Raw genomic sequence first — 16,225 nt, forward strand, 5'->3', positions numbered from 1 at the left:
CCAACAAGGACACTGAACAACCCACAAGGAAGTGAACACACTACTTAATGTGACACCTCAAATGAGACTATTCTCCAGCTAAGCTGATCTAGGGAGGGCCTCTGTAAACAAAAAGGTCTTTTCATTCACACAAGCAGTGAACAACTTTTAACATCTGTATGTGCTAGGCCAATTCTAGCAGATTAGGGGCAAGAAAATGAGCAAATAGTCTCTGCTCTTAAATTGTTCCCTAATAATAACAGCTCAAACTAGCAGAGATTACAGAGAAGAAGCAAGAACAAAGCAGCACAGGAACACAGAGGGGGAATCCACTGACTCAGCGTGAGGTCATCAGAGCAGAGTCCTTGGAAGAAGAAACATTTCAGCTAAGTTTTTGTGACAAATACTGTCCAATGCCTAACCATAACTCATTCACCCCTTCTTTCTTGCTAATAGAGCCCTGATATTGTTTACAGTAACGTCACAACCAGTTCAATACTTACTTTCACAGCCTCCCTTGCACTTAAGGATAGTCATATAACATGGTCATGATCTACCAAACAACAGAAGTTGTTGGGAATTTCTGGGAAAGCTTTAGTTTTCTGATACAAGAGGGAAAATACCATTGGTATCAACCTTCCCCTCTTCTTGCCCTGAATGTGAACATAAAAAGCCTCTTGTAACCATGAGGCAACAAGTATGAATATAAAAGTCAGAATGTTAAGGATTAATTGGGTGAAAAGACAGAATTTCAGTTACTGATTACACTGCTGAGCAACTGAGCCAACATCGAAAACCACTAATTCTGCATTTCTTACTAATTTGAGAAAAATAACCCCCATCCGTCTAATCCAAAGGTGATTAAATTCTTGATTACTTATAGCAGGATCCATTCCTAACCGACACAATGTGAAAGGAGAAGTTTGCCAGGCAAAAAAATGGGAAGGCTATGGGAATAATTTATGAAAAAGCAGAAACGGGGAAAGAAGTTGGCATGTTTAGTAACAAGGACACTAGTGACATAATCCAACAGGCAAGTATAGCACCAAAAAGGCCTCACCTGCTTCATCCACAGTAGTACACTTCTGGTACATGGATGTGCGGAGAGTAGGTGTCCGCACATTCAACAGCCTGATTTTGTCCACTCGGGAATCAAACACCCGTAGTACAGGGTCTTTATCGTCATCGTCATGACACATGATTTTGTTGTCAATAAAAGAAGCAAACATCTGGGTCTCTAGGAATCTTGAGAGGAAGGGCAGGTATGGCTCAGGCTGGTCTGATAGAAAAGACGCCTGGTGGGACCAAAAGGAAACAGTCATTGATAGGGAAGAGGGAAGCTGGTCTATCAGCCTTGACCAGCAAAGGCAACCCACCCAAGGGATCCAGTAGGTTAATATTTCTCTGAAGTTTCTTAGGTCTTTATGAAAAGCAAACAGAAAAATCTCTTCATGGTTTGGTTTTTTTTTTTTAACACTCATAATTTCAGATCTCCTAAAACTCTGACACACTAGCCCAAACTTACTCAGGTAACCTACTGTGGTGACCAATCATCCCAGAATTCTCATGCCCGACCTGCAAGTGCACCTTAGCCTAAGAGAGCTCTCGGACTCAAGGTAAATCACCTGACAGTAATAACCAGCGCTCTAAAGCAAGATCTTATATTCCCATCAACATCACAAGGATTATGAACTTGTTTCCAGCATATAATGCAGGAAAACCCATCTTCAGTTAAATCTTCAAGAGAGTCTAGAATGTTTTCATTCCTCACCACCTCCCTAGCAGGATTACTCACTTTATCAAAGTTTTGCATCTGCTCCCTGTTGGTAAACCAGGACTCCTTATCCTGGCTGGGCTGAATGACAAACACCTCATAGTCTGCAAACATCTGAGTAAAACGATTTGCAAAAACTTCACGGATCTGAATGTTTAGCTGGTAAATCCTGAGTTCTTCCTCATCACACTGAACCTTCAGATCCTTGTTGCTGCTGGGGTCTTCACGCACTTCCAGCTACAAAGAAAGAAAAAAACAGTTGAAAATATAAGCTTTTTCTTTATCCCCAAAAAACGCAACTCATCTGTCCCCTACCACCCCTTATTCCCCTCCTAACTCCCTCCACACCCGCCCTACTCCCCCACCCTGCAATGGTCGTTCACAGCAAATGGAGAAAAGAAACAAAGGGAAAAGAACAGGAGAGGGGAAGGGAGCTGAAAGGAGGGGAGGGGAGGAGAGGAGAAGAGAGGAGAGGGAAAGAAGGGGAGGGGAGGAGTGGAGAGGAGAGGAGGGGAGGCGAGGAGGGGAGGGGAGGAAAAGAAGGGGAGAGGAGAGAAAGACAAAGGGAGAGAGGAATTCTGACATGCAGAAGAGAAAAATGAGAGTGTTGGCACTTGCAGGTACCCAGGAACTCAATGATAATAGAGATAAGATCATTATGGGCAGAGATTCAGGAATAGAGGAAGGGCTACCACTTATCTCAAGGATCATCGAAAGGAGGAAATCTGGAAAGTCAATGAGAAAATGATAATGCAAAGCAACAAAGTCAGACTCTGGCTCTCCCTTCATCTCTTTGATTTTCTCCCCCACATCACATTCTTCTCTTTCTCCCTAAGAATTTCTCCTTACTGTGTCTGTTTTAACCTCTCTAAATATTTCTCTGCTCCTCTTTAGCCATGATTTTTTTTAAATATCTGCTTTACTAGTGTGTCTGACTCATTGGGTTAAGCCACAGCTTTCAGCCCAGGTCATGATCCCAGGGTCCTGGGATGGAGCCCCACATAGGGCTCTCTACTCAGCAAGGAGCCTGCTTCCCCCCCCCCCAAAACCCCCGCCGCCACGCCCCCGTCTCTCTGCCTACTTGTGATCTCTGTCAAATAAATAAATAAAATCCTTTTTTAAAAATCTGCTTTACTAACTAAATAGAACAGGAAAACGAAATGTTTCACATTTTAGCAAAAAAAAAAAAATAGCCCAACAAAATGATTACATTGGCCATTCTGTTTATATGTAATTTACAAAAATAACTTAACAGTGAGAATTGGGGAGGGTGAAGAGATGGGTAAAAAACTACAGAAAGCTAAAAAAACAAAAACAGAAAACAAAAAATTACAGAAAGTTGATAGTCTCATCAAAGTCAGGAAACTTCAGCCTGGAAAAAGCAAATGACTAGCATTCAGGAGGACCAGGATCTAGCCTCTGCTCAATTACCAGACATTTAACCTTGGGCTCTCTAAGCCTTGGTTTCTTGATCTATAAAACAGTGTTAAGAAAACCTGCTCTGCATGCTATAGATTGCTGTGAAACTGACAGGGCAATGGATTTAGAAGAGGTCTGAATACAAAGATTACCACTGTCCTCCCTCCAAGTCACTCTGCTATAGTGTTCACAAAAAATGACAGCAGGTTCTCCTTGATGCGCAGTTGAGAAGCTATCCAAATTCAAATTTAAACAGCATTTTTTTTTAAAAGATTTTATTATTTATTTGACAGAGAGAGATCACAAGTAGGCAGAGAGACAGGCAGAGAGAGAGAGAGGAGGAAGCAAGCTCCCTGCTGAGCAGAGAGCCGGATGCGGGACTCGATCCCAAGACCCTAGATCATGACCTGAGCTGAAGGCAGCAGCCCAACCCACTGAGCCACCCAGGCGCCCTAAACAGCATTTCTTAAGATAATGTTCGCCAGAGCTGAATCCAGAGTCTCCCATCCAAAATCATTCTTCCACTGCTCACAAATAAGCCTTTCCCTGAACTAGGTGCTTTTTTATCTCATATATATTTCACCAGGGCAGCCCCCTAGTACAGACCATACCTGTCACAAACTCACATACAGCATCTTACCTTTTCCAGGCTCACCCCAGTCCTCTTGACCAAGGCCTGCAGGCGGGCAATAGTTTCATTCTCCTTGAGGAGCTCATAGGACTGCAAAGGGGAGCCTGCAATGTTCCCATTCCTCTTGTCAGAGACAAGCTCAGAGGCCCGGAGCCTCTTTAGCTTGGAGGCACTCTCACTGCAATGAAGGTTTCCTTCAGGGGGAATGCCAAATGCCATGAGAATCTCAGAGACTTCCTGGACAAACTCCAACTTGTTGGGAAACTGAGGCAGGTCCTCTGGCAGCTCAATGAAGTGGTTGTCAATGTCCACAAAGCAGAGGTTAGCCTGGCAGTCAAAACAAGAAGAGTGTAAACAACTCGAGAGCATGATGAATATAATATATATATATCAGATAGGATAATGAACAAGACAGAGAAGAGGAAATATCTGATACTGGCATGTATGGGATACAGTATAAAGAAGATGGGGCTCAGGAGGGAAACTGACCTGAGTTCCAATCTTCCCCTGCCACTTTCTAGAGTAAGTTCCTTAACCTTTCTGATTTGGTCTCCTCAGTTATAAAATGGAAAGAAAGAGATAAAAACACTTACCTTAGAGAGTGCTAAGGATTCTGTGATGACATAGATATTGAGCACCTAGCACAAAAGTCACACCTATAATAAATACCTATAAAATGTTTGTTGCATTCATGAATTCTTATAGTAGTAAAGAGAACACCAGGAGTGAATCAGAAAGTCTAGGTTCCAGATCTGACTCTAGCACTATCTCCCTATATGACCCTGAGCATACCATTATCCCTTCTGAGCCTTAGTACTAATTTGTTAGATTTAGTGGCTGGTCTTAATTATTTCTGTGCTTTGTTCTGGCTTTGAGGTTGCTTCTGAGAGGATACAGAGACAGAACTTTCATATACTGCTGGTGAGGTAGGTAATATGGATTAACAAACAACAACTTGGCAATATCTATCTACCCTTACTTTACAGACAAAACTGTTACAAAGAGGTTAAGTAACTTACTCAAAGTCATACAGCCAGTATGTAGAACTGGGATTTGAGCTGAGCTAGCCTGACTTCAGACATACGCTCAAGCTCTTAACCCTCCATTCTTCTCCTTAGAGATCCTTTTATAGCTCCTGTCCCTACTGGTATTTCCTTATAGCTATAAATTAGAAAAGCTTTTTTAAAAAAATATTTATCTTACAACCATGAACCTGTCTTGCCAAGACAACTATCATTTCCTTCACTGCAGTGCATTATTAAATGCTTAATAGTGCTTCTGTTTCAAGATAAAACCAAAGAGAGATACAAACCATAAGAGACTCTTAATCTTGGGAAACTGAGGGTTGCTGGAGGGGTAGGGGTGAGGGCACGGGGTAACTGGATAATGGACACTGTGGAGGTTATGTGTTGTAATGAGAACTGGGCATTATATAAGACTGATGAATCATAGACCTGTATCCCTGAAACAAGTAATACATTATACGTTAATTAAAAAAAAAAAAAAAAGTTTGAGAACTGCAGACACACACACACACACACACACACACACACGCACACAGAGTTGTTCAAGTCTGCTAAATAATCCAAGAAATATAGACAAAATATTTTTTACCTACTAGACTGGCAAAGATCTACAAGATTCATAAAGTCCAATGCTGGCCAAATTACTAGAAAACAAACAACTCATACACTGTTACTAGGAATATAAACTGAAAACTTTCTGAGGACAATCTTAAAGACATTTTCTTCTGGGCAATCCAAAAACTAGAACATTACCAATACTTTATCTACCTATAAGCACCTCCCCAATCTTATCCTCCAACCTACACATTCCCAACCCCATATAACCACAATCCAGAATTCTCTATTATCTTTTTGCCCTTTGTTAGACAATTTATCACATATAAATGCCCTTAAATGTCAGCTTGTTTTTTAAATTTATGAAAGGATTGCTATTCCATAAGCAGTGTTGTGGTACTACTTTTCTTCACTCAACATAAGGTTACTAACATTCAGCCCTTTTCTTATATGTAGCTGTATTATATTCATTTGCACTCTTGTATAATATTCCACTGTGCGGATAGAGCACAATTTAATCAATTTTCCCATTAAAGGGCAGTAAGTTCTTTCCTATTTACTGCTTTAACATTTTTAAATGGTTTCTGGGACACGTGTGCAAGATCTTCTCCTGGGTGTACCCTACAAGTGGAACTGCTATATTGTAAGCTCAGCAAATGTCCAACTTTATAAGATAATACCTAGCTGTGTCCAAAGTGGTTATAACAATTTATATTTTTACCAGCAATCTACTGATCAAAATCCTACCAAAACTCGGTATCATCAGATTTCTTAATTTTGTCACTGAAATAGGTGCATTTAATTTATACTTCTCTGGTTGCTAGTGAAAAAATGTGCATTTTTTTGTGCAATATTTGCTCATGTCTTTAGTCCATTTTTCTAAGGGGTGGCTTATCATCTTACTGGTTTGTACAATTTCTTTACAAACTCTTGATGCTAATTCTTCGCGGGTTATACGTATTATATATCTTCTAGGTTTTATCATCTTTTCATTTTTTTTTTAAAGATTTTATTTATTTATTTGACAGAGAGAGATCACAGGTAGACAGAGAGGCAGGCAGAGAGAGAGAGGGAAGCAGGCTCCCTGCTGAGCAAAGAGCCCGATGCGGGACTCAATCCCAGGACTCCGAGATCATGACCTGAGCCGAAAGCAGCGGCTTAACCCACTGAGCCACCCAGGCGCCCCTCATCTTTTCATTTTAAGATGTCTTTCTCTTAATTTAAAAAATCATACTTATACTCTGGTTTTTCTTTAGACCACATAAATGTTCCACCTTTTACTAAAAAAAAATCAAATTTATCTCTTTTATTTTAGGGATAGTGCTTTCTGTATCTTGTTTACAAAGTCCCTACCCAAAGGTCAGAATGTACTTGATATTATCTTTAGAAGATTTAAACTTTTGCTCTTGATGTTTTTAACTTTTTAATCCATCTCAGGTTGATTTTGTTATGCTGGAAGGTAGGGATCTTTTTACTTTTTTCCCTTTTGAACAATTTTTCCAGCTGCGTTATTATTAAACAGTCCCACCTTTGGGATGGTACCTCTATTGTATATCAAATTGCTGATCCACTGATCCTTCTATTTTCCTCTGTACCAATAAGTGTTTCAATCTATAAGAAGAGGTGGGAGGATGACATTAAGTCTCCTTAAATATAACTATTCCCCAAACTTTCAATCTATTAAAACTGCACATTTTAACATGTCCATGCATGCATTCATTCAATAAACACTTGCATTAACTACTCCATCTACCATTCCACAATCAAAGAAGAGAACTTTCCCATATCTAAGATACAAAGATTAGAAGAATAGCTTTAAAATTTGCTACTTTCTGGATCCAAAGGGGCACCTATACCCCAATGTTTACAGCAGCAATGTCCACAAGAGCCAAACTATGGGAAAGCCCAAATGTCCACTGACAGATGAATGGATAGAGATGATGTGGTGTACACACACACACACACACACACAAACAAACACACACACAATGGAATACTACTCAGCCATCAAAAAAAAAATCTTGGGATGCCTGGGTGGGATGCCTGGGTGGCTCAGTTGGTTGGGTGGCCGCCTTCAACTCAGGTCATGATCCTGGGTCCTGGGATTAAGTCCTGCTTTGGGCTCCTCGCTTGGTGGGGAGCCTACTTCTCCCTCTGCCTGCTCTGCCTATTGTCCCCCCTGCTTATGTGCTCGCTCGCTCTCTCTGTTAAAGTAATAAATAAAATCTCAAAAAAAAAAGAAAAAAAAAAAAGAAATCTTGCCATTTGCAACAACGTGGATGGAACTAAAGGATATTAGGCTAAGAGAGATATGACCATCAGAGAAATATAATTATTATATGATCTCACTCGTATGTGGAACATAAGACAAAAAACAGATATAGGGGAAGGGAGGGAAAAATAAAACAAGATGAAATCAGAGAGGAAGACAAACCATAAGAGACTCTTAATCATAGAAAAAAACTGATGAGAGCGGGTTAGTGGGATGGGGTGCTGGGCGATGGGCATTAAAAAGGGCACATGATGTAATGAGCACTAGGTGTTCTATAAGACTGATGAATCACTGACCTCTACCTCTGAAACCAATAATATATGATAATTAACTGAATTTAAATTTTTTTAAGTGAAAAAAATTAACTTTCTGGAGTTCTTCCATTGAATTACTAGTTTAATCCTTGACTAGAAAAAAAGGCTAATAAATGTTTAACACCTAAAAATGGACTTTTTGTTTGTCCCTTTAAGATTTTAAAATTAGGGGCACCTGGGTGGCTCAGTGGGTTAAAGCCTTTGCCTTCAGGTCAGGTCATGGTCTCAGGGTCCTGGGATGGAGCCCCACCTCGGACTCTGCTCAGTGGGAAGCCTGCTTCCTCGCTGCACCCACCCACCCCCCACCGCCTGCTTCTCTGCCTACTTGTGATCTCTCGCTCTCTGTCAAATAAATAAATAAAATCTTAAAAAAAAATTTTTTTTAATTAAAAATGCTTTCATATCAAATCATTAAAAAAGATAGTAAAGACAACTAAATCTAGTCATGAAGATCACCTGCCTTATAAGACCTGTCACAGAACAAATCTCTGTGACCCACCGAAGGTACACAATGCAATCATTTATCCCACTGGTTCTCCTCTCTTTGTAGAAAAAAAAGCAGTCTGTCCAGCTGGAAACACAGAGGCATCTAAAAATAACAGCAACCCTCAATAATGCTTGTTTGGCTTTTCTGCCACTGATGTGAGACAAATATAGAATGTCTATAAAGAATTTTATGAACTCCAAATGCTATGTCCACATACTGTTGATATACTCCTGGTGAGAGGTAGCTAGAGGACAGAATGCAGCTCAGGCACACTTCAGAGATGGGCTAGATTAAGACAGGAGCCTTGGATACCACTAGCCATTTTTTGTAGAGTTGGACTCGAGGTAGGGATAAGAAGGCAAAGTGAAATAGGAGGTCATTCAAATACTAAGCTCATACAATAGCCTCACACTATTTTCTCCCACACACTGAGAATTCTGGCAAACAGAAGCAACTTACAAGCCTACCTCAAACTCCTCAGGCAACCCTTTCCTCAGCTAAGAGGCCAACTCCTGCAAAACAGCCTGGGGGACAAAAAGTAGCCTAGAAGAGGCACTGAAACCACATGATCACTTTTCCTCATTTTACCTCCTGCCTTGCTGGAAGAGGCCATGGGAAGACTTAGCTACTCTGGGGTAGTAACTACATGGACCCCCAAAATCCCAGAAAGTCTTCCAAATCTTTTCCTGCAGGAAGTCAGAATGCCCCTTCCCGGTCCTGAGTTCATAATAACAGTCACAGCCAGCTTCATCCCTAGTCTATCTCCATGTTATTCCCGGAAGAGGAGCTCAATACATACATTACCGGGAAAAGCTATTGAAGGAGTATCTTGAGAAAGGAGAAAAAAACAGTAGGAAAGAAAGACCCAAGATAGGAAGAAGTAATACCCTCTTCTTTACTCTAATATCCTCTGCCTGTTTTCCTTGACATAGCTATGGACAAACTGCCTCCTTCCTGGATCCACACAATGAAACCCAAAAGAGAAGTGCAGGACAGAGAATGCCTCACAAAGGCAGCTCGGCACCCTCCCTTGTTCAGGCACAGCTGAGCTCATGGGTTGGTATAAAAAGGAACAAAGGGCTTTTTCACAGTCTTCTGATGCCCTAAGATGGGTCGACAACTGATAAATTCGGATTCAGGGATCTAAGAAATGTACAGTCTTCATCCCTCTGGAGAAAGTCCCTTTTTCTAAATCAACCTTGCCCCATTACCCTGATGATGCACCTTTGCACAGGCCCAGGTGAATTTTCCCAGTTCTGCCTCAAACCTCCTTCTAGCAGTGTAAAGATACCAAAGGATGTCCACCGAAAGGTTAAAAGTAGTTATCTCTGGGTGTAAAATCTGAAGTCATTTTTACTTTTGTGCACCTTTAGAATTTTTTACTAGAAACATATATCACTTATGGGCACCTGGCTGATAGGTAGAGCATGTGCCTCCTGAGCTCTGAGTTGTAAGCTTGAGTCCCATGTTGGGTGTAGAGATTACTTAAAAATAAAACCTTAAAAAAATTTATACACACACACACACACACATATATATAATTTGCGAAACCTCCCAAAGTTGTCTTTTCGAGATATTATTAGTCTTCTTTCATTATGCATACATTTCAGGGTGCTTTACTCCTTGAGAAAGTTCTCCCCAGTCTAAAGTTCCCAGGAGGAACTACACAGGCTCAAGTATTCTACAGGTTGTCTGCTAAAAGTCCAGGTAAATATCCACCTATGAAATGACCTGCACAAATATGTGCCCTTCAAAAGGACAGTCTGGATGAAGTAGGACTCTGAAACCCTCGAATTGGTAATTAAGTGTGCACAGGTATTCCTCAGTAACATCGTCATCTCTCCTTCCCAAGCAGACCACAGCAAGACACAAAGGATGCACCAATGATGGAGAATACTGCAGAAGTGGAGACCCCGATACCCAGAAGAGAGTGAACTTTTGGGTTTCTCAAACATTCCCACTGAGTCCCCCATTAAGAAAACTGCTGGTCTCTTAGCAGCCTCTTCATACACCCACGTACCTGAGGCACCCAAAGAACGATGCTGAGGGATCCTACGTGGAACAGAACTTGCCCCAAATATGCAGCAAGCAGATGCTCAAGATGAAAATAAAACTGAAAAAACTGGCTTCTTGCCTAGTGACCTACTTATTACACTGCAATGTTGCATGCCTCTTTAGCTCTCCACCTTCAACCATTTTTTGTTGTTATTCTTATTCTGACTTTACAAAATGATAGATTTATTCCGAAGAGGTGTCAATTTAAATATGCATGTTTCCATTCTCCAAGCTTTGACATGTACTCTTCATGTATATTTATCAGTAAAACAAATATATATAAAAGCCCAATATCTGAACTCAGTGATTTTCTCCACCATTCAGATCTTTTCTTCCTTAATTAACCTTATCCCACTCCAAACAATACAAAGTATATAAAATCAAAGCAGCAAAGGGGGTGGAAAGGGAAGAAGCTACAAGGAGGACATTTTCCTTCTAAAACCAAAGGAGAAAGGAAAAGTAGAGATCCATCTGACTACAATGTAAATATTACAGGTGTGATCTAATGACGAGGGTTTCATCAAGGACACTGCCAAGACATGCCCAACAACATGAGTGAGGCTCAGATCCAATTCCATGAGACCATACTCTTTGGAGGCTTCCTTACTAATATTACTTAGTTATGCAAAAATCTTCCTCCATAAGCATTTTGGTAGGGGAGGAAATAGAGCCACATAACACCAGTGTATGTATACTCCAAAATCTTATTCCCAGGCCTTTCTAATGACTGAGAAGTTCAGAATATGAAAACCCTTCTCCCAAGTGGTTTCATACTAGCCACAAAAAGACATAAAAAGGTAGACCAGTTCTAGATAAGATAGAAAAATAAAAAATAAAACAATCTTATTTTATGCTTTAAATCTTCTTTAGAATGAAGCAGGAAATAAAGAAATACATATTTATGGGGCGCCTGGGAGGCTCAGCGCCTTAAAGCCTCTGCCTTCGGCTCAGGTCATGATCCCAGGGTCCTGGGATCGAGCCCTGCATCGAGCTCTCTGCTCAGCAGGGAGCCTGCTTCCTCTTCTCTCTCTGCCTGCCTCTCTGCCTACTTGTGATCTCTGTCTGTCAAATAAATAAATAAAATCTTAAAAAAAAAAAAGAAATACATATTTATAATCAATTCTCTCAGTATCTCAACCAATAGGAATGAGGAGCAGACCATCCTCATAGCAAGAGAGGAAAAGCTTCTCTCTCAAGGCCTTCCTTATCTTGAACAAGGGAAGTTTTCAAAGCTGGCTTAGCACCATAAGAATCAGTATGATCAGGTCAACTTTTACAGATAAACCTGGCCTATAAAAGAAACACACTGATTTATTAATACTTGGTCTGAGTAATGAAGTAATAATGAAATTACATTATGTGGGACTCCCTTAAAATAATCGGGAGTAGGAGGTATAAAACTAAAATACAATTTAACATGTATGATAACTATTGAAGCTGTGTGCTGAGCACACGGGAATTCATTATGCTACTCTTCTGCATATATTTCAAGTTTTACAGAATGAAAAGACTTCTTTTTTTTTTTTTAAGTGGGCTCCAGGTCCAGCAAAGAGCCCAACACAGGCTTGAACTCAGGACCCTGAGATCAAGACCTGAGCTGAGATCAAGAGTCAGAAGCTTAACAAATAGAGCCACCCTGAAAAGATTTCCTAATAAATGTCTTGAAAAGTATGTAAAATACTTGAAAAACTATGCATGGAAAAGGCAATTCACAATAGTGTACACACAGAGATTACAATGTATATAAAGTCAGGTAATAAAGATGACAAACGACACAAACTAAGCTAAATGTTCGTTGCTTTTACATTTTTTTCCTGGAAGGTTATTTATGTTCCTCAGAATAAAAGAAAAACTTTGTGACACCACCCTAGGCTCATCCCAAAGCCATTCTCTCTCTAATCCTAGAATGGGGCCAGGGGCACCAGCAACCAAGCTCCACATTCCTCTCACCTCTTGAGGCAGCTCCAGCTTTGACCGGTCATCCAGGCCATTGGAATGCAAGCCCATCAGGTAAGGAACAGGAGCATCTAAGAAATGTAGGAGAGAAGCCGGGAGAATAGGGACATAGACATGCTGCCACTGGAAAGGAAACATGAGAGCTGTAATGGTCTCCGCCACAGTCATCAGTCTCTGGTAATCTAGGTTAAAAACAAAACAAAACACATACAAACCAGTCAAAAACAAAGCACTTGCTTGCCAAATAGTAAGTTAAAACCTGCAATACAATTTCACATTTAGAAAGGATCAGGATAAACTTCAGCAAGGATATGCTCAAAGTGTGGTTCTCTTATGGGTATCAGAAAGATAACCCTGAGACCTCAGCGGATCACAAGCTGAAATGTACCCACACATAACAGGTTCCTGCTAATAATAAAATTTAATATGGAAATACAGTAGATATCCTAAATGGCACCTTGCTTCAAATACTAAATCAGAAGGTTAAGTAGATTCTCTTAAGTCGAAAGGGGTTGGGGAACTGCAACAAAAACAAACAAAAAAAAGGAACAGTAGCCTGGGTCTTCATTCAGGAAAGCAGTTCTTTTACCACTCAGATATGTCTGCATTCGTTAAGGAACTAAGGTGAGCTCTGCCTTCAAGACCAAGACCCAAAGAACCACAAAGCATGCAGAAGCTGGTTTTCTGCACTAGCCAAGTCTGCCCTCCACCTGGAACTTTTCCTGAATAGGAACAGCACAAATGTGTTATTTTAATACTTCAATAAAAAGCTTCCTGAGAATTTGAAAGACTCAGAAGATTGACTTTCATGCCTCAAAACTCTTATTTTAGGTCAGAGATCTCAGTTTGGAAGGGAAGGCTCTGAGTTCAAAGTTTTGCTTTCCTTTAGAACACAATTTCTAGACCCATTTTATTAAAAAAATAATAAATACATTGGCAAAGCCAATAAAATGGACTGGTTAAAAGTAGAATTTTAAAAATTGCTATTCACAAATGGTATAATGGTTTTTGGCATTTAAAGACAGAGCAGAGGCACATAAATTTTAAAATCAGATGAGTAACATCCTCTGGAATGGCTGATTTCAAAGGAGATTTCATAAGGGTTAAAGTGGTCTCCTATACTAAAAATCCACCCCATCATTTAAAAAAATAATACCTTGGTTCATAAAGGGGTTATAAGTATCAAACAGCTTTCCCCAAAATGAGGAAGGTTGAGTAAAAAGCGAGCAACAGCTGGTATGTATCAACTAAGTAAAAGTTTAGCAAAGTATCCCATATTTGCTCACTACTCACACTTTGAAAATTGCCTATCACCTTATTCCTGGCTAAGCAAAGAAGAGCATAATCTGGAAAGAGTTTAACCAATGGGCAAATATATAGCAATTAATTATTAAAACATCATCATCTCAAACTTAATTTTAAGGGCATTACAGGAAAATGCCTCATATGCTTCTTGGGGGAAACTAAGGCACATAGGTAAATGATACAACCAATTAGTGCCTAAAAGTGAACTGAGAGATGGATCATCAATTAAAACAAACAAAAAATGGTTTAGCAGAAGGACAAAAGAATATAAACTTCTCATATTCATTAAAGATCAAAGCAAACTAGTAAGAGGTCAAGAAGAGAGTCTCATTTTTCATGTGTGCCCACACAAAGCATCGTCATTCCTATATTGAAAAGTATTTATGATCTCTGTCTACTTGTGATCTCTATCAAATAAATAAATAAAATCTTTAAATATATATATATATATATATATATTTAGTGAAGATTCCCACCCATCATTCAAGCAGCAACAAAAACATTTCCCCAATTACAAAAAAAAAGTAACCTTTGAAGAGTTAAATTAGGTTATATATATATAATTTCAGAAAGAGGATTTAGTCCCACATGAAAGTAAACTAACAAAATTTACAGCATTGAGGGCGCCTGGGTGGCTCAGTGGGTTAAGCCGCTGCCTTCGGCTCAGGTCATGATCTCATGGTCCTGGGATCGAGTCCCACATTGGGCTCTCTGCTCAGCAGGGAGCCTGCTTCCTCCTCTCTCTCTCTCTCTCTCTGCCTGCCTCTCTGCCTACTTGTGATCTCTCTCTGTCAAATAAATAACTAAATAATCTTTAAAAAAAAAAAATCTCAGACATCTTAAGATTTTATTTTACAATTCAAAATTAAGATGAATCAAAAGAATGCAAAAGTGTGCAAGAAAACCTTCAACTGCTATTTAGAGCTGAAGGTCTAGGTCCCAACACTGGCTCTTAAACATATTTTGAATAAATATTACACGGAAATACCCCATCCCCATCTACACTATGTATATATACATACACACACACACACATCACTGCTGGATTTTTTTTTTTAAAGATTTTATTTATTATTTATTTGACAGAGAGAGAAATCACAAGTAGGCGGAGAGTCAGGCAGAGAGAGAGAGAGAAGCAGGCTCCCGCTGAGCAAAGAGCCCGATGCGGGGCTCGATTCCAGAACACTGAAATCATGACCTGAGCCGAAGGCAGCGGCTTAATCCACTGAGCCACCCAGGCGTCCCTCACTGCTGGATTTAAAGGGGGCAGGAGGAGTGGGCAGGCAGGAGTACCAGAGGCCTTTTCAATCATGAGAAAACCAAAAGATTTTCTCCTTTCTTTGCCCAAAGTCAATAAAGCAGGTATTTTATATGGCTGGCATTCCTGGCATGTCGGCTCAGGGACAGTAAAATTTCACAGAAGGCCAGGAAACAGTTTGAGTAGAGGAGTCCCAAATATGACTTTGTCATGAGACATCCTGGCACTGGACTACTACTTACAGTACCTAGCTGCAGCGTCTGGGAACATCAATTCCATAATCATAAAACAGGGCATGCTGGAGTCTGAAAGAAAAGGCTTGCTCTGCTCCATCAAGGCAAGTTTTCCAATAACACAGAAATCTAGTTCTGGTTTTTCCCTACTTTTCAGGATAAATCTAATCTAGTATCTAAAACTCAGCCCACTTATTTTCTAAGAGTGGGTAACCTTATTTACCTCAGTTTGAAATCTCTGAAGAATTTCTTGTGATGCACTTGAAATTATGGGATTCTTAGAAACAAAACACTTTTGGAGGTCAGAGATAATCTCTTCTCTCAAGGCTAAGTCACTTTCCATTTACATGGTTTAATTTTACAGACACTAGAAATTTGGAATTGTAGGGCCTTTCTGGTCTGAGTTGTTGGTTTCATTTTATATTTTAAATTGTTTTTCTATTTTAAATTTTTATATTTTGAAAAAGCAATAACCTACCTTGGAGGAGGACCTAACAAATAATGCCTCAGGGATCCAGTAATCTGTGGTACCCACTAGGATGCTGACTTCCAAGAGCTTTAAGCAATAGCACAAAATCCATTTCTATACACCAGTATAAATGATAAAATCAGTATCTCCTTTGCTATTGCCTGTGTCTGTGCTCATTATTCCAAGAAGGTGAAACCAATAAACAGGAAGCAGCCGAAGGTCATGTGCACCCAAAGTATTTCAAACAAACAAAATCAACTGGAGACACTAAGGTTCTAGGCAATTATATTCTCTTAAAGTTCTCATAATGTTGGGGCACCTGGGTATCTCAGTTGGTTAAGTGTCTTCCTTCGGCTCAGGTCATGATCCTGGGGTCCTGGGATAAAGTCCCCCATTGGGCTCCTTGCTCAGCTGGGGAGCCTACTTCTCCCTCATCTCCCTGCTCATGCTCTGTCTCTCTCCCCCAAATAAATAAATATTTTTTTAAAATTCC

General features: G+C 40.0%; 1 protein-coding gene across 4 annotated transcripts in view; it reads right to left on the minus strand.

Annotated features, from left to right (window-relative positions):
• DENND5A (DENN domain containing 5A) overlaps positions 1-16,225 on the minus strand; it is a gene marked incomplete at its 5' end in the record, with an annotated part of 95,606 nt that overhangs the window by 39,171 nt on the left and 40,210 nt on the right. For all 4 annotated transcript variants that reach the window (XM_082683031.1, XM_082683028.1, XM_082683030.1 and 1 more), the window contains 4 exons: positions 1,040-1,274; positions 1,775-1,990; positions 3,813-4,130; positions 12,462-12,649. In XM_082683031.1, coding sequence (XP_082539157.1) covers positions 1,040-1,274; positions 1,775-1,990; positions 3,813-4,130; positions 12,462-12,649 — 957 coding nt within the window. The remainder of the gene's footprint in view (positions 1-1,039; positions 1,275-1,774; positions 1,991-3,812; positions 4,131-12,461; positions 12,650-16,225) is intronic.

This window comes from Mustela nivalis, assembly GCF_964662115.1.
Source record: "Mustela nivalis genome assembly, chromosome: 9".
In the NCBI taxonomy this organism is placed as follows: Eukaryota; Metazoa; Chordata; class Mammalia; order Carnivora; family Mustelidae; genus Mustela; species Mustela nivalis.